This window comes from Natator depressus, chromosome 9 (assembly GCF_965152275.1).
Source record: "Natator depressus isolate rNatDep1 chromosome 9, rNatDep2.hap1, whole genome shotgun sequence".
Lineage (NCBI taxonomy): Eukaryota > Metazoa > Chordata > Testudines > Cheloniidae > Natator > Natator depressus.
In genome coordinates this window covers 10,882,436-10,906,372 of record NC_134242.1, presented here as the reverse complement: position 1 = coordinate 10,906,372, position 23,937 = coordinate 10,882,436, and the positions used below count along the sequence as shown (strand labels likewise).

At 40.3% G+C, this 23,937-nt stretch overlaps 2 protein-coding genes across 3 annotated transcripts in view; one reads left to right on the top strand and one right to left on the bottom strand.

Annotated features, from left to right (window-relative positions):
- The first annotated feature begins 1,859 nt into the window (after positions 1 to 1,859).
- TTC14 (tetratricopeptide repeat domain 14) lies at positions 1,860 to 18,615 on the top strand. The gene is made up of 12 exons (XM_074963514.1): positions 1,860 to 2,060; positions 3,112 to 3,236; positions 6,659 to 6,858; positions 7,780 to 7,864; positions 7,981 to 8,110; positions 8,763 to 8,915; positions 9,630 to 9,701; positions 12,209 to 12,328; positions 12,444 to 12,566; positions 13,277 to 13,394; positions 15,738 to 15,847; positions 17,172 to 18,615. The coding sequence occupies exons 1-12, from the start codon at positions 1,897 to 1,899 to the stop codon at positions 18,124 to 18,126; spliced, it is 2,355 nt and encodes a 784-aa protein (XP_074819615.1). The 5' UTR covers positions 1,860 to 1,896; the 3' UTR covers positions 18,127 to 18,615.
- Positions 18,616 to 21,954: 3,339 nt separating this feature from the next.
- CCDC39 (coiled-coil domain 39 molecular ruler complex subunit) overlaps positions 21,955 to 23,937 on the bottom strand; it is a 30,554-nt gene continuing 28,571 nt past the window's right edge. Inside the window, exons 18-20 of one of the 2 annotated variants that reach the window (XM_074963512.1) lie at positions 23,591 to 23,770; positions 23,234 to 23,319; positions 21,955 to 22,314 (exon numbers count right to left, since the gene is read on the bottom strand). In XM_074963512.1, the coding sequence (XP_074819613.1) occupies positions 22,146 to 22,314; positions 23,234 to 23,319; positions 23,591 to 23,770 (435 nt within the window). In that variant the 3' untranslated portion in view covers positions 21,955 to 22,145. The remainder of the gene's footprint in view (positions 22,315 to 23,233; positions 23,320 to 23,590; positions 23,771 to 23,937) is intronic. The other variant, XM_074963513.1, reaches the window with a different exon arrangement.

Below are 23,937 nucleotides of genomic sequence, written 5' to 3'. Positions count from 1 at the left end.
GGAGGTAGGGAGGAGGGATACCAAATTGTCTTGATAAAAAGTGTTAACAGCAAGTGATGAACAAGAGAGAACCCAGACTGTTAGGGCAGTGGTTTTGAAATACATAACACAAATAAAAGCATGATCATTTTGTAAAGTAATGTGGGAGTATGATGTGCTAATGACAAGGCACATGTTACTGTGTGATAAAGCATGCCTCAAAGGTGCTGGGAAATTTGTTGCCTTCAATAACTCAAATAATTGTTTATCTCACAGTTACACATTGCAGATAGATGACCTATATTAACTGTATTTTAGGATATTTTAGCTTTTTAAGTCTGCTCTCCTAAGAACACTTAATATATTAAAATAGTAATAATTGCTTAATGTATATTTGCTTTTATTATAGGCAAGACATTTTCATTTTTGGAGATTAGACAATATTTTGAAAGCAATTCTCATGGTGTTCACTAGAGTATGAACTAGTATGTAAATGACATAAGTATTATAAATTAGGTCAGTTTAAAGCTAAGATAGCATAACCTCCACACAAAGTAAAACAAAAGTGTCCATTTGTAAAGATTTTGCTTATCTATCGTTATAGATAAGATCTGTTAGACCACTGATGTGCTATAACAGCTATTTATTATGCCAATAGTTAACTGTTGCCTTCTGCTCCTCATCTGTTGGAACTTGGACAAACCTGTTATCTCATATATTTAGGCCCTGAAACTGCCCATATGCATGTAATTAAAGATAAGCATGTGAGTGTGAATTTCTGCCTGCTCTGGGTCTGAGACTGTAGCCAACTTTGTTTCATGTGTAGGGCCCTACCAAATTCATGGCTGCAAAAACCGTGTCATGGACCGTGAAAGCTGGTTTTTTAAGGTACTTTTACCCTATACCATATAGATTTCTTGGGGGGAGACCAGCATTTCTCAAACTGAGGGTCCTGACACAAAAAAGGGTTGCTGGGGGGCCCCCCCGGCCAGTGCACTGTGTGTTTCATGGTTAATCCGCCCCTCACTAAAATCGTGAAATTTACTATTCTAAAAGTCCTAAAACCGTGAAATTAACCAAAATGGAGTGTAGGGCCCTACTTATATGCACACGGCCCCTCATCGGGTCCCACGAATCTCACCACAAGCAACAATAAGTCATGTATCTAGCTGATCAGGGGGTAAAACACAGAATAAAGTCATGGGGCTTCCACTGCACTAATCCCAGCGACTACGGGCGCCCAGCGAGCAGGGCTGCTGGAGCGGGAAATGTAATCTCCGGCCAGACTCCCGCTTCCAGCGCGGCCGGCGAGCGGCAGCGCAGGCAGGCGGGCTGAAGCCTCACAACGGGCTCAGCTCTTGCCCCCTTTGCTTTCCCGGCAACGCCAGCCCCGCAGCGCCCGGGCCCGGCGGAGAACAGCTGGGAGCGTGACCCCCACTCACGCCCGAGCTCCCGCAGACGACGCCCCGCGCGCTGGTGCGACGTTGCAGCTCGTGTCACGAGGGGCTGGTGATACCCCCCCACCCCCACCGGGGCCGGCCCGTACGAGACTTGCTTCCTTAACCGCGCCCCCCCGCCCCCGCTCTGGGAGACGGGCGGGCTGAGGGAGCCCGTACCCCGCCTTGCCAGCGCCCGCGCGCGCCGGGCTGAGCAGAGGGAGGGAGGGAGGGAGGGAGCTTTTCTTGTTCCGTCCCGTCCCGTCACTCTGCCTCTCTCGCGCCGCCCCCTCACAGCTCCCGCCCTCCCGCCGTACGCATGCGCGAGAGCGGGGCCGGTTTTTTTTGCCGGCTCCCCCTGTAACCCCGCCCCTTTCCCCTTCCGGGGAGGGGGGAAGACGAGGGCGGGTTCTACTTCCAGGTCGCGCCTCTGAAGCTTCCGGGGGCTGCGCGGTGGGAGGGGGGAGTCGCCGCGGTGGGGATGGAGCGGGACCTGCTCCGCCAGGCGCTGAGTTTCCATGGCCCCATGTTGCTCTCCCTGCTCCGCACCGAGCAGCACGATAACCCCGACTTCCGGGGCCTCCTGCCCCCGGCCGGGCCCAGCCTGGAGCCGCCCCGGGAAGCCCAGCATCAGCCGCCCGCCAGGTAAGGAGCCGGGCCGGGGGGGGGAGGGAGCTGCTGATACGCCCCAGCCGGCTCTGAGGAGCCCCCCCCCCCGCCCCTGTATCGGCTTTAATGCGGCTCCACGGCCCCCCTGATGGTTTGCTCGGTCGGTGACCCCCGGGGTCAGAGGGACCCGCACTCCCCTCCCCTCCCCCCACAACCGGGGATCCGCTGCCCTGGACTTCGTCCTTCTAAGCCTCGGGCAGAGTCTCCCCCAGCCTGGACGCTGACACCAGCTCCCTCGCCCCTGAGCAGCTCCCTGGTAGTGGTAGTGATAGCCACAGGCATTTACAAATGAGTCAGCCCCCCCCCCGTTTTCTCTCCCCCCCCATAAAAACAACAACAAAAAAACCCACCGATGATTGGCTTAAAAATCAGAGGTGGTTAAAAAGTGAATGTTTGGGTCTTTGCCTTTTGGTTCCTGCGTCCTGTTTCCAAGCTTTCTTCTGGAACCGTGAGGGCTAGAATCTCATTCTTTTTAAATGAAAGCTGACATTTTTCACTTGACTCCAGGAACAGGGCTGCATTGCACTAATACCCTCTTCCTGTATAGTGTTTTTCATCGCTGGAGTTGAAAGGCTTCAGGGTATTGAGGATGGATTTCTTTCTTGTGGCTGAAAGGGAAATGGCAGGAGGAGCTTTTTGTGTCCTACTTCCTAGTAGCATCTGTACACTCAATTCGAAAGCTGATGCAAAGGCACCTGGCAGCATACTGTGAAATCTGCTAGGCTTAGTTTGACAGAGAAAATCCAAACGCCATCGTTCTGGAAGCTTTGCTATTCAGCACCATTCATGTTCTTGGTGCTGTACACAAATGTTGTCTCTACCACCATGCTCTACATTAGATATAGAAAAACTTGGGCAAAGCATTTTGTACTACACATGTCATCAATAGTATAAATTGGGGCACATTTAATTAAATGCTTATGCAAAGCCCTGGACAGTGATTTATTTATTTATTTTTTTATGTAGCAGATGTAGCATGCTATGTGAACAAAGCGGGCAGTACTAGATTTTTCTTTATTTTTCTTAGGAAAGAGAAAAGAATTGATAACATTGAGATACAACACTTCATTGCAAAGAAAGCTGATTTACTTTTTGCTCTTTCATGGAAACCAAGTGCATCAACAGATTCAGAATCAAATGAAGAGAATGAAGGTAAATCCTGTAATCACAGGTGAAAAGGGATTCTCTAAGAGACAAATTAGCTGTGAGGAATTCAGTAAAGGTCTTGTGTGTGCAATACATTTTAAAAATAAATGGTATTTATAAAAAGAATGTTATTTTATTTCAAGTTTTTTGAAGTTTAGAAATGCATGGAGTAGATAAATCATTTAAATAATCTTCACACTGTGAATACATCTGTCAGATTTTAAAAATAATTCTCATTTTAGTCAACCATGATTAAGGCCTATACCGTGGAATATGGTGGGGAAAAGTAACATGTTGCATTTTTGGCTTAAATAAGTATGTTTTCAGTTTATCTAATATGAAAATGTAAACACCTCGAGTGACACTCTGAACACTGTAGTACTGATGTGAAAATGGAGTCGTGGGAGCAGAAGGCATCCTTGATCTTCCAGTTCTCAAAACAGCTTCCACTTTTTAAAAAACAGATGTACAAAAAAAAAAGGCCATGGATTCCTCACACACTTACGCATATGAGTAGTCCCATAAATTAGTGGAACTATTTGCATGCATAAAGTTACCCAGGTGCATATTTGCAGAACTGAGACCTAAATCAGTCTTGGACTGGGGTTCTGACCACCTCAAATGTGACTAGTGTAAGGGACCTCGAGAGGTCATCTAGTCCAGTCCTCTGCACTCATGACAGCACTAGTATTATCTAGATCATTCCTGAGAAGTGTTTGTCTAACCTGTTCTTAAAAATCCTTTAATCATTTTTGTTGCTCTTCTCTGGCATTTTCCAATTTGTCCACATCTTTCCTAAAATGTGGTGCCAGAACTGGACACAATACTCCAGTTGAGGCATAATCAGCACAGAGTAGAGGGGAAGAATTACTTCATGTGTCTTGGTTACAACACTCCTGCTAATACATCCCAGAATTATGGTTGTGCTTTTTTTTTATTTAGCTTGTGATCCACTCTTAACCCCAGATCCCTTTCCACAGTTTTCCTTCCTAGGCAGTCATTTCCCATTTTGTATGTGTGCAACTGATTGTTCCTTCCTAAGTGGAGTACTTTGAATTTGTCCTTATTGAATTTCATCCTATTTACTTCAGACCACTTCTCCAGTTTGTGCAGATCATTTTGAATGTTAATCTTATCCTCCAAAGCACGTGCAACCCCTCCCAGTTTGGTATCATCCACAAACTTTTTAAGTGTATTCTATGCCATTATCGAAAGCGCTGATGTCATTAGTCATAGATCAGACTAAATCATGTCAGCCTTGTAAAATTATTTCTCACACTTCCATACTCTTTACTGAGCTGGTGAGAAAATTATTTGTATTAAGTGAATGGATGAGCATAATTTTACAAGACTGATTTATGTAATACACTAGACCCTCGCTAGAACCCGGGGTTCAGGATTCATGCGCGGTACCGCGTTAATGCAGGGACCGTGTTATAGCAGGGGCCACGTTACCATGGATCCCTATTTAAATTTGGGATCCATCACCACGACCGTGCTATATGCGAATCCGCGCTATAGCAACATGCGCTCTAACGAGGGTCTGCTGCACCTGTATTCCTGGAAGACCCCAATTTTAATTACACACCTAGGTGGACACAAACTTGCTTTGCTGAAATGTAACAGTCTTTTGGGAGGAACGTGACTGCTGTTCAGAAGGTCACAGCACGCTTCTTAAGGGCTTGATTAAACAGGAAGTTATTCCTGATTAACTTCATGTGTGGATGCTCTTATTCTGGAAGCAGATTAAACTAATTCGGAATAGTGTGCCCTTATTCTGGAATACACAATGAGTTATTCAGAAATAACTGCTTTAATCTGCTTTAAATTTATACCCAACCCTATTCTGGATAAATTTTCTTGTGTGAACAAACCCAAAGTGTTAGCTCAGGAATTGAGGATAATATTTAATCTTATTAACACTAAAATTCAAGCATTAAGTGTTAATTGATAAATTATTGCAAGAAATACGTTCATACAACATTTTGTGTGAAGAGCAGAGAGGGGAAGAAGCAAAGCACAGGTGGGGCCACCACGCCACCCATGGTTATTTAATGGATATCTGTGTTTAGCATTTTGGAAAAATATTCAAATTAAACAGTCAGTAAAAAGTACTCATTGTTATGTGAAGTCTAGTACTAAAGTTGCTGTCACTCCACTGTATTAACTAGAGGGTTATACACTTTGTTGTTCGAGTAGGCCAAATGCTGTGTTCAATCCAACTTTTTAAGTGCAAATGGGTTTTCAGGTTTAAGGACCATCTGAAAAGGTATCTGGGGGTAGAATCTTATGTGGCTGTCCCAAATAACTGAGAATGTAGCTGTGGAAACTGAGGCTGGAAGAGTTGTGATGGTATGAATTCTCCATTGGAACAGAATGGGTGAAGTTTGTCTCAGCAAACAGGCTCTGCAGAAACAATAGGTCCTTTGAAAGTGAGCCCCCCTAGCTGGCTGAAGATAAATTGGTTAGAGAGAGGAAAGCTCCTAGGAGATTTTTTGCTGGGAGCAAAATTGTGATGTGAAAATGCACACTTCATAACTTCTGTAGAACAAGATCATTGCTTACAGCAGGCCTTCTTGGCTTCCTGTGTTTCCCCTGCTTTCCTCCTACAAGCTCTCTGTGTGCCACCTTTCCATCCCCTTCAATTTCAGGGATTTTGTACATCCACCCGTGCCAGTCCCTGTGTGCCCCCAATCACCCCACCATTTCTTTCTGTCTTTGAGTTAAGGTGTCAACGTATTAAACTCTATTGGGAGAATGGGCAGAGCTTAGATAGGGGTATTACTATGCTGAAAGTTGTTAATAGCTGCAAATAGATGCAATAGCAAACCAGTTCTTTGATCTGTAGACAATCACAGAGCTAGCTGAAGCTGTTAGACAAGAGAGAAGTCAGGTTGCATCCAGGATCTTGCTTCCCTCTGCCAGTAACTCAAAATGCAATAGATGTGAACTGGTGGCTGGCAGATGCTGGGTGCCGCAGAGTTTGTGGTGGATATATGAAGCAAGTGTTGACCTTGTGTTGATCAAAAATTACTGTTTCTGGCTGACTAAAGAAATGATATTGACAGACTCTGAAAAACAAATGTTACCCAATCCTTTTTGAGCAGAAAATTAAAGTACAGATATGGGGAGGAGGGAATGAGATCGCCGGGGACTCGGACATGGACATGGACATGGAGGACCTTGTTGGCCAGGGCAGGGGTGAGAAAGGAAAGAGTGCTCTTAGTTTCCTTGGGTCAAGAAGGAACAAGAGTTCCTATTGCAATGTTGTGTATGTTGGGAAGTGTTGGCTATACATAATGCCTAATAAAGGAGTATAAAGTGCTTTATTAAAAATCACATTGATTTTCTGATACTATAGTGAACTGTAATTAGATTTCAGAAGGCAGAGCAGTTATTTCATAACTTTTTCTCCCCATTAATTGCAGATTGTTATGCTGTTATGCCACCCCTGGAGCAGTTCATGGAGGTGCCAAGTGAGGACAGGAGGGAGCTGTTTTTCCGAGACATTGAGCGTGGCGATGTTGTGATCGGAAGAATTAGTTCTATTCGTGAATTTGGCTTTTTCATGGTGTTAATCTGTCTGGGCAGTGGTGTCATCAGAGAGATCTCACAGTTAGAAATCACTGTAAGACTTGAGTATGATCAGTAACAAGTAAACTGATGCAGGGCAGTCCTGGCTTTCTAATGTGTTGGCTCCATCTTGTGCTAGGGACCTGAATTACGAGGGGTAAACCTGAGTTCTGGGATGGTTAATAGTTCAAAGCCTTAATGCATTCTGGCTTTGATTAAGGTGGAAGCTGCCTTGCTTTCTTAGCAAGATATTTTCTTTCTTTACCACTCAAATATTTTAGCTGTAGGTTGAAAAGTTAGTGTATATTATGATGCATTGACCTCGATCTGAATTGAATCATACTAATATCACTCTGCTTTAATGCTCAATTTTGGACAGATTTAGGCTTTGTCTACACTAGCACTTTCATTGGCAAAACTTTTGTCGGTCAGGGGTGTGAAAAAGACACCCCCTGGACCGACATAAGTTTTACTGACAAAAGCGACAATGTGGACAGCGCTATGTCGGCAGGAGATGCTCTCCTATCGGCATAGAGCGGCTACGTAGGCGATCTTACAACGGTGCAGCTGCAGCGATACAGCCGCGGCCCTGTGAGGTCCGTAGTGTAGCCATAACCTAAGACTAGTTTCCATCTAGTTTAATATTCACAAAATGGACTTTTTTGATTACAGATCGGAAGTTCATTTTTCAACATTTGTTTAAGGGTTAAAGCTGGGTGGAAACTGGATTACTCACATTAGTCTTCAATATCACAGTATCACAAATGAGTTCTCTTCAGCAGGATAGCTGCCATTGTAATTAAAATCTAGATTTTTTTGAAACATAATTTAATATTTGCTCATGGGACAAATCTTCATTGTGCAAGCTGATACTTCTGGGCTGAGGGAAGTTGTCTTCTAATACAACACATTTTATTATCATTTGCTTTATTAAGATCAGAGTTCTTGGTCACATTTTTGGTCTCTTCCATTGCAGGCTCTTTGTCCATTGAGAGATGTGCCTTCTCATAGCAGCCATGGTGATCCTTTATCATATTATCAAACTGGAGACCTTATACAAGGTGAATGCATATTAAAACTGTTCTGGAAGCTGTTTCTTTCCAGTTTTGTTGGCTTTGTTCTCAACTTTAAGATGTTGTTTAGTGGGGTTTTTTGTTGTTGTTGTTTTTTTTTATAGCTGCAATCAAGGACATTGATCGTTACCATGAAAAGCTCACGATATCACTGCACAGCTCTGCTCTTCCACCCAGTCTGTCTAGTACTAAACTGGGGGTAATTAGTTCTGAAGACTTGCCTTTACATTATAGGTAAGACCTTGCATTCTCTTGTACTCTGCTGATCAACATATATTCTTCAATTTTATACTATTGACTTCTTTTCCTAAATAAAAGCATCACTGTTCATATATGGATGTAGTTCGTTTCAGAATTTTTCACAGAAAGATGAAGAATGAAGTAATCTTAGCCGAGAGAGAGAGAGACTTAAAATATATATTGCAGGAAATGATCATTACGTGGGAGAATACAGGACCATTAATAAACTAATGACTTAAAGGGCTGAGATATGAAACTCTTAAAATCTGTCTTCAGCAAGAAGTACAGGAGTGCTTGTAGGGCTTGCCTCAAGGCCCAGAAGGAGCTACTGGTACTGCAAGAGAAGAGAGCCAAAATGAGGTTTTCAAGTACTGCTTCTCATTAGTCAGGAGGGCAAAGGGTGGGATAAAACAGGAGGAGGAAGGGCAAGAAAACTGACCACAGAATTCTGCAGCTAGTGGATGAGGAGGAACAGCAGCAAAGGCCAAGGAGTTGTGTTGTATTTTCACTTGAGGGAAGGGAAGCTATGTAATTTGCTTGTGAACCAGTGTGGGTAAAAGTATCAATGTATGTTGACTCTTTACATATGTCAACATTACTAAAGAAATGAGTGGTCATATTTGTGTATGTTCATATTTTCTTTAAGGAGAAGTGTTGAAGTAGCCAGTACTTCGGAGACATATGAAAAAGTCTTACATCATTCCTTGGGATTTGCTAATCCAGCAGTAGTTGAACTTTTATTAGGAAAACTGGGACTAAGTGAATCCAGCCCACCATCGTTAATGAGAGGCCTGCAAAGGTACAGTGACATTGCACCGTCTCCATTGCTTTCCAGAGAAAATGCCACTGCCTGAAATGTCTCTTTATTTGTAGTTTCTATGTAAAAATTTCTGTGACAACTGTTACTTCAACCTTGGGTCGATCCTCTCTTGCGTGAGCTCAGCAATTAAATATAAAAGACACTCCAGAACAACAAAATTACTCTTAAAATTCTGTCACTTTTTTAAAAAAGTGACAGAATTCTAAGCCACTTCATCCACTAGTAATCTGCTTGATACTGTTTAACTGGGTAAACTGTTCATTGTATATTGGTGGGAACATCACAGGTTACTTTACATCCTAATAATATTTATCCCCAACACTTCTTAGTAATAGCTTGCTTTACTAATGGACCTGATCTTCTGAGCAGTACAGATTCAGAAAATTTTCCTTCTCAAATACAGAAAATTAACATGTAGATTATTTCTCATTTGATGTGTAGCTCAAAGTTTAATGTATATTAATGCAACTGGCATGGGACAGTATACTTGACTGCAATAGACAAATACATTTAGGGAGGCTATGACTTTGGAAATCGGAAATGCTATTCTGATTGAGGGGAGAGTAATATATTGTTTCAGCCATGCTGAAATTTTATTTAAACCTTGCTATAAATTTTTGATAATGTAGACTCGGAAGGAAACTTGGGCAGTTAATAATTTTATTCCCTTGATTGTTTTTTGTTTTTAAACAGCAAAAACTTCAATGAAGAAGACTTTGCCTTTGCATTGAGGAAAAAGCAATCTGCATCATGGGCCTTGAAATGGTACAGAATATTTAATTTTCTTGTCAAGCAATTTAGGTGGCATCTACTTTAGAATCAATGATCATAGTTCATCATATTTCTTTGTACCAGTGTTCACAATGAATAACTTCCTGAATATCACCAGGGAGCAACTTACTGAGTGGCTGTGGTCAGTTGATAGGTTATGGGAGTGGGGGAATGCTCTCTGTTTGTAAAGTAAAAAAAAATCAAATTTTAAGGAAAAATCTTTAGTTTAGTTCCCAAAGGTTAAGGTCACTTATAACTTGTGCTGGCTCCTGAAATTAGACCTGAGCACTGCTCTGTCTTGTCTCCTCAGCTTTCCCAAAGGACCCTAGCCTTAGTACCCGGCTCAGCCTTTTATAAATAGCAATCGGATGACCTTGAGTTCCCTTGTCTTGACACCTGAGCCCAAACCTGGACTTGTGAGCAATTCCCTTGTGGCCTGAGCTGGTGTCAGTCACTGTGTATCAACACTGAATGCACTGACTGAGAGCATTTGAAGAGGCTGCTTTGGGCAGCTGCCGTTTCTTTTCGGCTGTGCCTGGCATGAAGCTGCAGAGTGCACTCTGCTCTTCCATAGCCCAGCAGGCACCCAGGAGATGGAGCTCGTCAGGAATTTTCCAACAAGATGGCTTTTTCACTGGAAAATGCTGTTTCACAGAAAGTGTTCACAGGAAAGAGTTGGTTTTGACGAATATCCTGATATGTCTTTTTCTTTTTAATTAGAAATGTTCAAAATTGTCAAAACCTCTTGTTTCAACGTTGCTGAAGCAACTTCATTTTTTGCTTTGAAATGACTTTTTGTTTTGAAATTGTAGTTAATTTATGCTTTTAAATGTAAAAAGGTCAAAATCTAAACAAAACATTTTGGTAGACCCAAACTGAATTTTTTTATGGATTGAAAGTGTGCAGAAACTATCAAGACTTTGACTTTTTGTCGCTATTCAGGATGGGAAAACTTTTTTTGAAATCTCAAAATTCTTTCAGGGTGGGAAACAAGGTTCCTTCCCAGCTCTACCAGGAAAAGCACAGAGTTGGAAAGGGAATAGACAAACTGGTTTACCAATCTCCCTCAGTCCAGCATGGAGAAGAGGGTGGATAGGGGAAGATTTATCATCTTTCAGCTCACAGCCTCTGCCCATAACCCAGTCAAGCTGGGAATTGCCCCTTGCCATTCTGGTCTCATCTCCTGTCCATGGAAATTCTTGAGATGAGTAGGCAGGTCCACAGAAGCAATATTTAGTTGGGAAGTAGTCCCAGACACAAAAATGATACAGCTGGAAGGGGAATGAGATGGAATTAGTGGTGGTAGAGATAATGCCTGTCTTGGAAACTCTTCAATTTTAATATAGTACATCATTTATTTCATTAGTTAAACCCTACTTAATTTGCCATATTGTGAATCCCGCAATATTAGGCCTCCACTGCAATTTCAACAGTGGGAGCCTTGGCCGGCTGCCCCAGGGCCCCCGCTCGAAGCTTTTCCAAATTACTGCAAATAATAAAGGTCCATTATTACTTTTCTGCAATTTTTCACGTGTTGTCTGCAACTCAGCTGCAATTATTTGACAATCATCCCGCAATTCAATAAGGTCTTATTCATTGGAGATTAAGTACAACCATTTTCTATAATCTGTGGCCATATATTGCTATATTAAATTATTAATCTTGATTGCTGTAGTGAAGTCTCATGATAAATCTGATATGAAATTCGGAGTCCCAACTGTTAACTCATTGGAAGATAATTTATCTTTAGACAAATGTGTGAGAGAAGCTCCAGTTTGTAAGATATGAAATATAAGTCTTAAAGCATCTTACATGGGGGCAAAATTGACTTCAGTGTCATTGTGCCCCCTTACTATAGTGTTGAATCTGTCCCTGTACATTATAAAGCCATGTCTACACTAGCACTTACGTCGGCAAAACTTTTGTCGCTCAGTGGTGTGAAAAAAACACCCCCCTGTATGACATAAATTTTGCTTGCATAAGTGCTTGTGTGCGCAGCACCATGTCAGGGGGAGAGCTACCACTGCTTGTTGAGCTGGTTTTATTATGTCGATGGGAGAGCTCTCTCCCATCCATATTACGCGGCTACACGATCTTACACCAGCACAGCTGTATCAGTACAGCTGTGCTGCTTTAAGCTTGTAAGCATAGACATGGCTTAAAACTCTCCCCCCATTAGGGGGTAATATGACAAGTCTTAGAAAAACACTAAAGTACTGTAAGCCTACCATTTGTAAATGGAGAATACAGTGTAGCATGTATGTGTGCTTTCTGAACTTTCAGATAAAAGAATTTACACTTCGGTGTGATGTAAATATGGCATTAATCTAAAGAGCAATTCTTGAAACTGTATCTTGCTAAAATGCTCCAATTCTGTTACTCATATGGCAGGATGATGTACTACAAGTTGCACGGCTTCTCAAACTGATTTTAAGTATATTTGTTTAGCTTGATGACTCTGTGTAATGCTGCTTTTTTTTTTTTTTTACTATTTGTTCTAGTGTGAAGATAGGGGTTGATTATTTTAAGGTTGGTCGCCATGTGGAGGCTATGAATGAATACAACAAGGCCTTGGAAATAGATGCACAAAATGTTGAAGCCTTGGTAGCTCGTGGGGCACTGTAAGTCTTTTCTTTATTTTTCCCCTTCGTTGTTAAAGATGGATTCCAATAATCTATTTAAAGATCAATTGTGATGTTTATTTACAATTCCTGTATCACTTTTCCATTTTTATAGTTATGCAACAAAAGGAAGCTTAAACAAAGCCATAGATGATTTTGAAGTTGCGTTAAAAAACTGTCCAACCCATAGAAATGCAAGGAAATATCTCTGTCAGACGCTTGTGGAAAGAGGAGGCCAGTAAGTGTTGAATTCTATTCTTTATGCAGTTATGAGCAATTCAGTTTTTTCATTCTTTTTTTATATTGGGCTAGCTAGGTATATAAAAAAGGGAGTGGTTTATCTCTTTCCTGCCTGTGTGCCAACAATAAGAAGTCTGCTGTGGAAGCAGTTCAGGGTGTATAATCTGTTTTATATTCTCCCATGTCGCCCCACCCTACCACACATCAGTTTAAATCTCTCCTCCTCACTGTTTTTTTCTTAATACAGTTTAGCTGATGGAATATTAAACCTGCATAACGTTCAATGAAATTTTGGGATGAATATTTAGCAAGGCAGTTTTACAACATTTAAAATTTTTACAAATTTTTTTTATACCATGACTTGTGTTTTGTTTTATTAAACTTCTGAATTAATTGCATATAAGTACTCTACTCAGAAAAACAGTAAGAATTCCAGAATTAATATTCAGGAAAAAAAGGTTTATCAATCTGAGTAAACAACTGGAGACTCATTCGGAAGTAACAGAACATTTTATTCATCAAAAACTGGAATCAAAGTTTGAAAGTACAGTACTACTGATGTTCAGAAAGTAATGACATGTCAGGGATGTAAACATCTGCATTTTAGTGAGCTTTTTAATACATATCTGTCTGAGAATTAAGACAGTAAGCATTATGATCAAAAACAAATTCTGTTTATGTTGTAAACATTTGTCATATGAATGTTAGGTTGGAAGAGGAAGATAACCTATTAAATGCTCAGAATTATTATAAGAAAGCTTTAATTTTGGATGAGACTTTTAAAGAAGCGGAGGATGCCTTACTGAAACTCCGTAAACATATGCAGGTGATTCTTTATTTTCTCTTAACTTTATCTGCTACAATCAAAACTCCTATTAAAAACATTAGGAAGGGGGAAATTATTTACTGGTTACTGTGTCTTATTCTCCTCTTTCCCCTCTTTACAACACATCTGTCACAGTAAGTATTATGGCTGTATCTACAAAAAGCAAGGCGCCTGTGGATGGCTTGATCATTTCAGATGGGCAGGGGAAGCAACAGCACAGCAGTCGGATGCAGGGAAAGACCAGAACTCAGTAACTGTTCCTGATGAAGGGGAGGAGAGAACAATCTGTTCACACAAGTGGGACTGCTGATACGGAATTAAGACTTTGTGTAGGGTGAAATCCCAAAACAGACAGGTCAGTTTTAGACATATGCCAGAGGGTTGTAATTGGGAATATTCAAAGAGGAGCAGGGTAAGACTGATCAGGGCTAGCTCAGAAGGAAGACTTTGTGTATCTTCATGTGGCACAAAAAGAATCTTAAAGGCCTGGAGAGAGCTGGGGACACCGTGTCACTGTTATGGTCAGCTGATAATCCAGAATTTTGCCAAACTTGTGAGGTGCAAATTAACAAGCCAGTTATTTAAAACGGAGAAAAAAATAACAATTAACGAGGGTGCAAGCTTTGGAGGAAATAATGGGGGAAGCAAGTTCCAGGGTCCCTTTTTTTTTCTTTTCGCCGCCGCCCACAACATGTTTCCTTAGTGAGCCCCTATGGGTCTCCATGTCAAGCTCCTTTGTCTGTGGCCTTCTCTTTCTGTGGCTTTTTCATTGGTCTCCTTTACTTACTTTGTTTTCCAGATAGGATCAAAAAGAGTGAATTAAAGTTAGAGAACTGGGGCACTGGGTTGCTGTACTCAATGCTTCTGTGCTGAAGGAAGTAAATAGACTGGGGTGGAAGTGTGCAGGCTGGTTTCTTTATGCAGGGCTTGATTGACACTGCTTTAGCAGGTCAGGGAAGCCATAATATGAAAAGGTTTTGTTGAAGGATGGGGAAGAGGAGATTTATGGTAACCTTTATTAAAGCTAAATTATACTGCAGAAATCTCCACTTGCAGTATGTGAGCACTGCCAGCATATCTGGCATTATCCTGAGAAAAAGTATTGTTTCTGTAACAAGACGTCTTACAACCTAAGTCACAAATAAAAGTAGTGAAACAAGTCAAAGAAATGGTTTTACCCTCATTCCAAGTTATACTGATGGTGATGGTCATTGATGCAGCTGAGGAACGTAAGGCTTGCTGTTGTTCAGCAGTTTGTGTAAGTTTGCCCATGATAAATTAAGGGTTTCCCTTATATCCTAAGGCAGTATCTCTTATATGACCATTGCCAAGCCTTGAGAATTGGTATCCAGAGACTTGCTGCTCACCCTGGATATGAATTCAGCTGTTTCAAACCATTTCAAACAGTACCACGTTAAAGCACATCAGGGAGCTTTTAGTGCACACCAGCAGGGTCTACGTGGACCAGTTAGCACGTTAGCGTTTTTAGAAATTGCCTCCCCGCCATAGTGCATATTGTTGCACAATGTAGACAAGCCCTTAGAGAGCTGTGGGGTACAGGAGCCTGTCCAGCTAATGGGCTTAGCTAGCATGCCTTTAATGATTGATTGTTTAGTAACTGAAGGCTCCGTTACCTCTAAGTAAACCTTGGTTTACATGTCTCTCTGTTTTTAGCTGCCCTACTAGAATGATACAATTTACAGTTCAAACGTGAAATACTCTTTTCCTGTAATACTGATGATATGTTTTTTTTCAATGCATTTTCTTCTGAACTGGACCGTTGCTGCTGTGTCTGACATCTGGTGCTGCTCATCAACAACAACCCACTGGAATATGATTTCTTATGTAAACATGCATCAAACTGGGCTGTGGTACAATTACAAAATGGTTTGTATCCGAACATGGCCACTTCCAACAACATTTTAAAATTGGATTTGTCATCACGTTTTATATACAAACTGTAATACCAACTTCCCCAATACATATCTCCCTGTTTCAATCTTTATTCACGTAACTAACTTTGCTGTATTTTTCCTGCCTCTTTTGGCCTGGGTCATGGGTACCAATGCAATGGCTGGTCATGTCTTTTTTTAATGTGATATTTACTGCAATATGGGCCTTAATACCATACTGATCATCACAACGATTAATGCCAAACTTCTGCACAATCAACTTTTATTTGATTAACGTAACGTCTTCATCTGGGAATCTTGGTATTGTATTCGTTGGTGTGTGTGTATATATATCTTCTTGTGGTGGTCGTGGGGGGTGGGATTTGGGGAAATATTGGGTTACCATACTGTTACTTTTAATATGATTTTTTGATGTCTGGGTTCAAAAAAGAAATCTTTGGAAATGAGGGAGAAGCAAGCTGCAAAAGAAGAGAGACAGAAGGAAAAGAAAATAGAAACAAGTGCACAAAAACTGCGTAAGCTCTTAAAAGAAGAAAAAAGGTAACCCTATCATATTCAATATACTACATCTTAATTAAAGAATCTACTGCTGATTAGAACCAGAGCATTAGCATCACTAATATAAAACATAAGTAAGTAAACAGCAGTTAGCATCCAGTCACTGAAATGGGTGATATTTCTGTTCCTGTTATTGCTAAGCTTCCTTTTTACGTTAGTGATTCATACTTAGACCCCATTTTCTTAACAGGTAACAGAGGTCAGGCAATAGTGAATAAAGCAATGTGTTTGTTTTTTTAAATAAAGCCACTAAACAGCCACTGATACCTCATGGATAATCTTCTATATGCTGTTTTCTTTCCCACCCTGTTAGCTGGGTTAAGGGCATAAAATAACCTCTGATTTCAGTAGTGCACTAGCTCCCGCTGCTCAGAATATAATATGAAGTCCCCATATAAAGTTGTAATCCCATCTGTTTGTGACATTGTAATTGCTTCCACAGCAACAAATAGTGAGGTTATTAAAGCAGGATTATGCCTAAAAGAGTGAATGAACAGATAAGCCCTTGAAGAATCCATTTTCATACAGATTTCATTAGTTAAAAAAGAAAATTTTAGTTAGGTAGAACTAACAAGTTGTTTCCCCCAAACTTTCCTATGAGGTGTTCTTTACTACTACACCTGGATTTTTGCAGGGGGAATATATGGAAATAATACTTATCTGCCTAAATGGGTATTTAGGAAGTACGATGGGATATCCAACCAGAAGAACCCTTCTTGTAATACCACAAGAGCCTGTTTGTTAAAGTCCTCCCTACGCAGGAATGTTACTTGAAATCATGGCAATTCTACACGTGCAAGGCTTGCCAGATTGGGCCCAGTATACCTTCTTGTCACTAGTGGTTTGTGAATATTACTCAGATCTGACCGCAGTCCAGGATCTCACCTAAACTCATCTAAAGATCACCCTCTTTTGAGTCACATTGGTTGTTTGAAACAACCTAAAGTAATATTTAAAGTTCAGAGTTTTTTTTATTGCAATAGCATATCTGAAGCTTGCTAAATAAGCTACTTCAAGAGTATGATCCACACAGGACTCTACAATCCTGTGTCCTTCCCAGCTGATCCGCTGCACTTCAAGTGGCTGAAATGTACATAAGAAAATAAATATTTTTTTTTTAAAGTACTGTGTGGCTAAAAGATTCTCTCCATGTCCCAATGAGGCTTTTATTAAATATTTTGGTCTTGGAGCTGTTCTGAGTTAAAGGCTGTGTTCCAGGGACCTTGAAAAGGACAGAGCTTTGCCAGAAACTTGCAGAGTCTATAGATGATTCTGGTGATGCCTCATAGGTTAATTACGTTTTTAGGCTGAAGAAGAAAAGGAGAAGATCAACTTCTTCCTCTTCCTCCTCCTCAAGTGATTCCTCATCTGATGTATCAGTTTCATCCTCTTCCTCCTCCTCTTCTGATCACAAAAGGCACAAGAAAAGGAGTAGAAATCGGTCAGTGTCCTCTCGCAGCTCCAAAAAACATTCATCTAGGGTTTCTTCACATCAGCGAGATCAGAGTAGGAAAGATGAATGGTACTCGCCCCCAGCTGATACCTCTGCTTCCTTCCTTAACCAAAAATATGAAATGGAAAAACTACTGGAGCGGCAGGACAGATTAGTGTATCAAAAGACAGAGGTGAGAGAGAGAGACAGACAGTGTTCTCTATCAAGGACTTCTGCTGATGATGAAGACACTTTTGGAGGTAGGTCTGAAGATTCAAGGGATTCTTATTGTAGCTCCAAGACTCAGTCAACCAGCAGCAAAAATGAAAAACAGGGTAAAGCAGACAGATCCTTCTCTAATAGGAGGGGTTCCTCAGGTTCATATCACTGGAAGTCAGATGATAAAACCAAGACACATGATTCTAGAAAGTTAGAAAAGGAAGTAGAGGGGAGAAAAGAACAGTTTAGAAAGTGTGGTTCAAGTCAGAGCATGTATTCCACTTCTCCAGCAGGGTCAGATTTCTCAGGCAAATCAGTAGAAAAGAATAAACAGTACAGCAGCACTTGGTTATATGAGTACAGTGGAAATGATGATGGTAGCAGATGTGAGTTAACGCAGAGTACAAATGAAAGGAGAGACTATAAAAATAGGGAAAGTAGTCCTGGGGAAACTACTAAAGCAAAGGAGCTAGATGAGGAAACTACACTCAATGGTAAAGGGCAATCAGAAAGTGGTGTTAAAAAGAGCCTGCCCCAGAATTTACTCAACATATTCAATCAAATTGCTGAATTTGAGAGACAAAAAGGAAGTAAGCAGAAAAACCAATGAAGTACCTAAGAAAATAATGTGATTATGCTGGATACAGTTAAAGGATTTTCTTTAATCTTTAATTGCTATTGAGCTTGTGCCCTTAAAATCTGTATGAAAAATGGTCAGAACAGAGTCTGTTTTTGTGTCTTGCAAAGTGTTTGTTTAAAGGTTGGTATTAGTCAAGTTACAGGAGATCCTTTTGAAAGACAGGCATATGCAAGAGTATCATGTTATATATCAGACAACTTTTAAGAGCATAGGATCTGAGATTTAAAAAAAAAAAAAATTAGGATACTCCTATATAATTAACGTTGTTTATAATTGTGTCATTGGATGAAAACTTTATTTTTTGCTACCCTTAAAATATAGCTTACTGGCATCAAGTTTGCACTTTAAACACACCGGTATCTTTTCTAAGGTACAAAAATGGTAACACAATAGTATCATTAAACCTAATTTTTAGCTGTTGAAAGGGATTATTTGACTGAATGATGCGATGTGCCAGCAATGTATATAACTTTTGTTTAATGATTTAATCATTAAATTTTATTAAAATTTGCTCGTTTTGTTTAATGCCACTTTTTGTCTGACTTTGTTGAATTTCTGGTCTCTTTGGTTTTGTGTACACGATAGTACATTCCATCCGTAGGTCTCATGGTGCCTTACAGCCATGAATGAATGAAGTTGCCCTGGGACGCAAGGGATTATATCCAATTTACAGATGAGGAAAGTGAGGCAGAGGTGCATGCCTTACTCTGGTGCTTGTATCCTAAAATTGTCTTCAAAGGTGTTTTTTGAGAATAGTTTCAGGAAAATGGTGGTGTTGGGCTACTACTGCCTTGTGGTGGATGAGGTATAACATCCAACTAACATCACAAATTCTCAATCTGTAGTTGGCAGAACATTTGATCACATGATTCTAGTTCTCCTTGTGTCCAGGAACAAGTCAACTACATATATTTAAAATATTTGCTGTAGTTACCATATGGGTATAGTGTGGTCCTGTGTGGGAAAGAGGGTGGATGATTATGAATAGAAAAAGAGGTGGCACACAGGACAGTCTTTCTACTCAGATGTGATCTGCAATATAAAAACTTGAGAATCTGTTTCAAACTGTTCTTGGAAACCAAGCGTACAAATGTTGTCTGGCTATTAAAACTGTTCCCTGAAATGTCTTAAAACCTTATATTTAAAAAATACTCTTTAGGAGATGGGGATTCTTGTAGTGTAGATGTAGCTCTTACACAAACAAACAATAGGAAACTTACTTAATAAAACTTCAAAAAATGGTTTACACCTAAAAATGATGAATTTATATCTACAGTATTGCTTTCTTAAAGTAAATCAGTCAGAACTCTGCTACTAACACCTTAATTACTGTTACCTCCCCCAGCATTATTTATATGGAGCCAGAGGTGTACATGGCACTTAAAAACATGACTTGTTATGGAAGTGGGCAGCAAAGATTATATAGGAAAAAGCGGAGATGTCTTGTTACATAAGTAATACTGGTTTATATTAAAAATGAGAATCTCCACCCTGAAGGCTGGGCTTGCCCTCTATGGATACTTTACTGACTATAACTTGACTGGGATGTTTAATGGAATTTATAAAGAATGTGGTAGTTATGGTGCTATCTTGATGGGAACATAAGTTACTCTTACCATGAATATTGAAACTCATTTGTAAATCTTTGCATTCAAAAAATATGCTGCAGATAGTCTGGTTCAGTGCATGAAAGTGTAAATGATTTATCCTGTCACACTTGTTTTGCTGATATTAGAAATGTAGAAGAGGGTGAATAGGGAAGGTTTATCATCTTTCAGCTCAGCAGCCTCTGCCCATAATCCAGTCAAGCTGGGAATTGCCCCTTGCCATTCTGCTCTCACCTCATGTCCATGGAAATTCTTGAGATGAGTAGGCAGGTCCACAGAAGCAATATTTAGTTGGGAAGTACTAGTAATTTTTTTGGTTGCTTTTCTGTAAGTGGGATAGTTTTTCCAAAATGGAATGTCACAGGCTAGGCCAGTGGTTCTCAACTCTGGTCCTCTGCTTGTTCAGGGAAAGCCCCTGGAGAGCTGGGCTGGTTTGTTTACCTGCCACATCCACAGGTTTGGCCAATCACAGCCTCCACTGGCTGTGGTTCACTGCTCCAGGCCAGTGGGGGCTGCAGAAAGCGGCATGGGCCAAGGGATGTACTGGCTGCCCTTCCCACAGCCCCCGTTGGCCTGAAGCGATGAACCATGGCCAGTGGGAGTTGTGATCGGCCAAACCTGCAGATGCAGCAGGTAAACTGGCCAAGTGTTCCAGGGACTTTCCCTGAACAAGCAGTGGACCAGAGTTGAGAATCACTGGGCTAGACAAACCTGATCAACAATATGTAATCTTGGGCTATACTCTGCTATAGAAATGTCATTAGGCATACTCACTTCAGTTATAACAAAGAAGTTCGGTACCTTTCCTCCCATAGCAACTCTAATTCCAATGCTACAGCATTTAATAGGCATGGCAGAGTGGAAAAGGAGTGACTGAGGGAGAAATGGTGCTCTTAAAATAAATAGCTACTCTATCTCAGCTTTGGAAGTCCTACCACACCTGCCTGCTCCAGCTTTGTCAGTGAAAAGTCTCACCCATCTACCTGCACAAAATGTGGTAGCTAGGAGTCTGTAAAGCTAATCAAGCTCAAGGACACGAGCACAAAAGAATTCATTGTTAAAAGGCTGAAGGCACATGCTTAATTTCAGGCTTTTTTCCTGGCCATTCTGTTTTTAAAAGCTCACCTCCAACACTGCTTTAAAATGTTAACATCAGGTATAAATCTTGCTGTAGCTGGACATAATTTAAAAAGCTCTGAAACCTTGGAAATGGTTCTATAGATAAAAGGTAGTGAACAGAACGTGCCAATCATTTTGGGAAAACATGAGAAGCTAAAGTTAGGCACTTGGCTATAAAGAATTGATATTCTTAGCTGTGGGCTACAACATGCTAATAGTCTTATGATTATAATATGCAGTGTTGTAGCCATGTTGTTCCCAGGCCATTAGACAAGGTGGGTGAGGTAATATCTTTTATTGGACCAACTTCTGTTGGTGAGAGACACAAGCTTTTGAGCTTCCACAGAACTCTACTTCTGGTCACCCTGTGTAAGCTCAAAAGCTTGTCTCTCTCACCAACAGAAACTGATCCAGTAAAAGATATTACCTCACCCACCTTGTTTGTCATGATTAGAGTGTCATTTGGGGGAAGAAAAATGGTAAACTTATTCCAGAGTTAACAGTTTCAAATATAACCCAGTTATTTGTGTGACAGATAATATTTAATGAAATAGTGGAAATGGAAGCTTTGAAAGTTGGCTTTATTTACAAACTCATTCTTCCCCCATTCCTTCCAAATTTTGCAAGAAGAAGAAATGTAGTCTGCTGGTCATTATCTAACATTAAGATATAATGCCTACTTGAAGACTTTTCTTTGACCATGAGATGATCATAAATCAACATTGCAGAGGGTGTTCACACTCAATGTAATCAGTGATGTGTTAGAGGGGAAAGTAGGAAGACTAGCTATGTGTCCCTAGAAATATATAGGTTTCAGAGTAGCAGCTGTGTTGTTCTGTGTTCTGATGAAGTGAGCTGTAGCTCATGAAAGCTTATGCTCAAATAAATTTGTTAGTCTCTAAGGTGCCACAAGTACTCCTTTTCTTTTTAGAAATATATACTGACCTTGTGCCAACTAAGAATTTGAATCACTGACATTTTGAGGATTTCCCAAAAGTCATTTAGTCATAACAGCAGGAATGAACACATTAGACAATTTAATTTAAAGTTTTATTTGTTAAACAGTCTCTGCCAAATTGATCATTTAATGCATTGTGTACAACATACATTTTCCCAGCCACTAAATTAAAATATGGACTTCATTCAGTCTAGTAAACTTCTAATAAACAAGATAGTTCTAAATAAGGAAATATGCATTAAATCAATTTTACCAATTCAGAAGTACTAGTGTGATGTGAGTCAGCTGTAGTGGAGTTTGAAATATTATTTCAGGCTCTTTCTGCTATGAAGACTACTAGAGCTGCTGCCTGCACTGGAAGGCCGTGAACCAGCACTTCCTGTTGCTGCCGGCGAACGGAACGATAAACTCAGATCTATAATTTTAAGTGAGGATGCTTGGCCAGAAGTTGAACCCAGGGTGCTCCTAGTTGATCTAAAAGGCAAAACAAAGTTATCGTAAAGTTAGAATGTAGACAAAACCGTCTTGATTAATAAGGGAAAAAAGTGTAGTTGATAGTACAAGTGATCACCTGAGCACTTTGTAAGACCAATGCACCTCATCTTAGTGTGTTAGTAGCATATGCATTGATGATCTTAAAAGTTTGGATTCTGCTCTCCAGTAACAGTGATCGGGGGGAGGGAGAAACTGAGCAAGGAAGGAACTAGCTTCAAATTATGTGGGCAAGATGTTTAATGTTTGCCCCTGATACTCTAGAAATCCTCATCTTGGCTCTTGTACTACTGTCTGAAGACACCTACAAGAAATGTGTCTGGTCATAGCTGAAGACTTCACTCAAGCCACAATATTTGTAACACTGAAGGTAGAGTACATGTCCTTTGTAACAGAAGAGAAGGTACTTTGGTTTGTTAATCAGCCACCAGAACAAGCTTTTTTAAAATAAAAAAAAAATCTTTATATGTAATGGGAAAGGGAACTGAGTTTAAGACTAATAGTCCAGAAGACTGCAAGTGCAAAAATTGCAGCTGTAAGGAGAAGAGCTGGGTCCTCAATCAATTTGAAAATCATCTAAAAGTGAACTGTGCTCCAGTGAAAGAGCAAAGTAGGAATGGGAAAAATGAATAAGTAATTTCAGAGCACTGCTACCAAGAAAGTCTGAAATTATTGTCCTGATTTGAAGTGAAATGGATTAGGCTAGACAGAGGAACAGGACTTGTCCACACATCTAAAGTGACATAGATTCTTCTAGCAAACCCACCTAACAGAAGACTTGAGGAGAATCTATAGTGAAGCTTTTACTAGCCAACAGACATGAACAAGAAGGGACAAAATGAGAAATCAGGGCGTGGGAGTACAAGGAATAATCATGTACAGTATTAACTTTAACACTCACCTGACAGAGGCCACTGAGCTTTGTGAAGAAGATCTAGAACTGTAATAACTACCTATGGAAGCAGCTGTAGGAAGTTCTAAACAGGACTAGAAGAGAAAAGAGATCTACTATTGGTCTTTGCAAGTGGGAGATATGACACATACACTACTGATTTTCTATGATACCATGTGTGATAAGCTACTTTCAGTATATTCCCTTATTTTCAATGCTAACAGCATGACCCCTGTGTTTTACAATGGCCATATTGTATTTTATGAAATTGAGGCACAATACCTTTGAATCACTGAAATAATTGTTCTTTACTATCTAACTGTGTCAGCATTTTCAATAACAGTTCAAGTCAACTAGAGATGCTACCTGTTGAAAGTATGTTTGAAAGGGTAGAGTTAAATCAGGGTTTGCTTCTAATACATCAACCAACAATTTGTCAATGGTTCTGCTGTAGTCTTTCAGCTCACGGAGGTCAATGTCTTCTTCCTCCTGTGTTTTAGTTTTACTTTTCTTTAAAGATCGAACTTCTTTGGACAGTCTGGAACACTTTTGGCATAAAGTAACAGGTAAATGCAATTTAACAAAGTTATATTATGAAAACAATTTAAATACCAATTTAAATGGCCAAACATTGTTAGTAACAGACTTAAAATTTAAGTTTATTCTGCATTTTTACTATACCCCAACTATAACTCAAACCAATAAAATAAGAG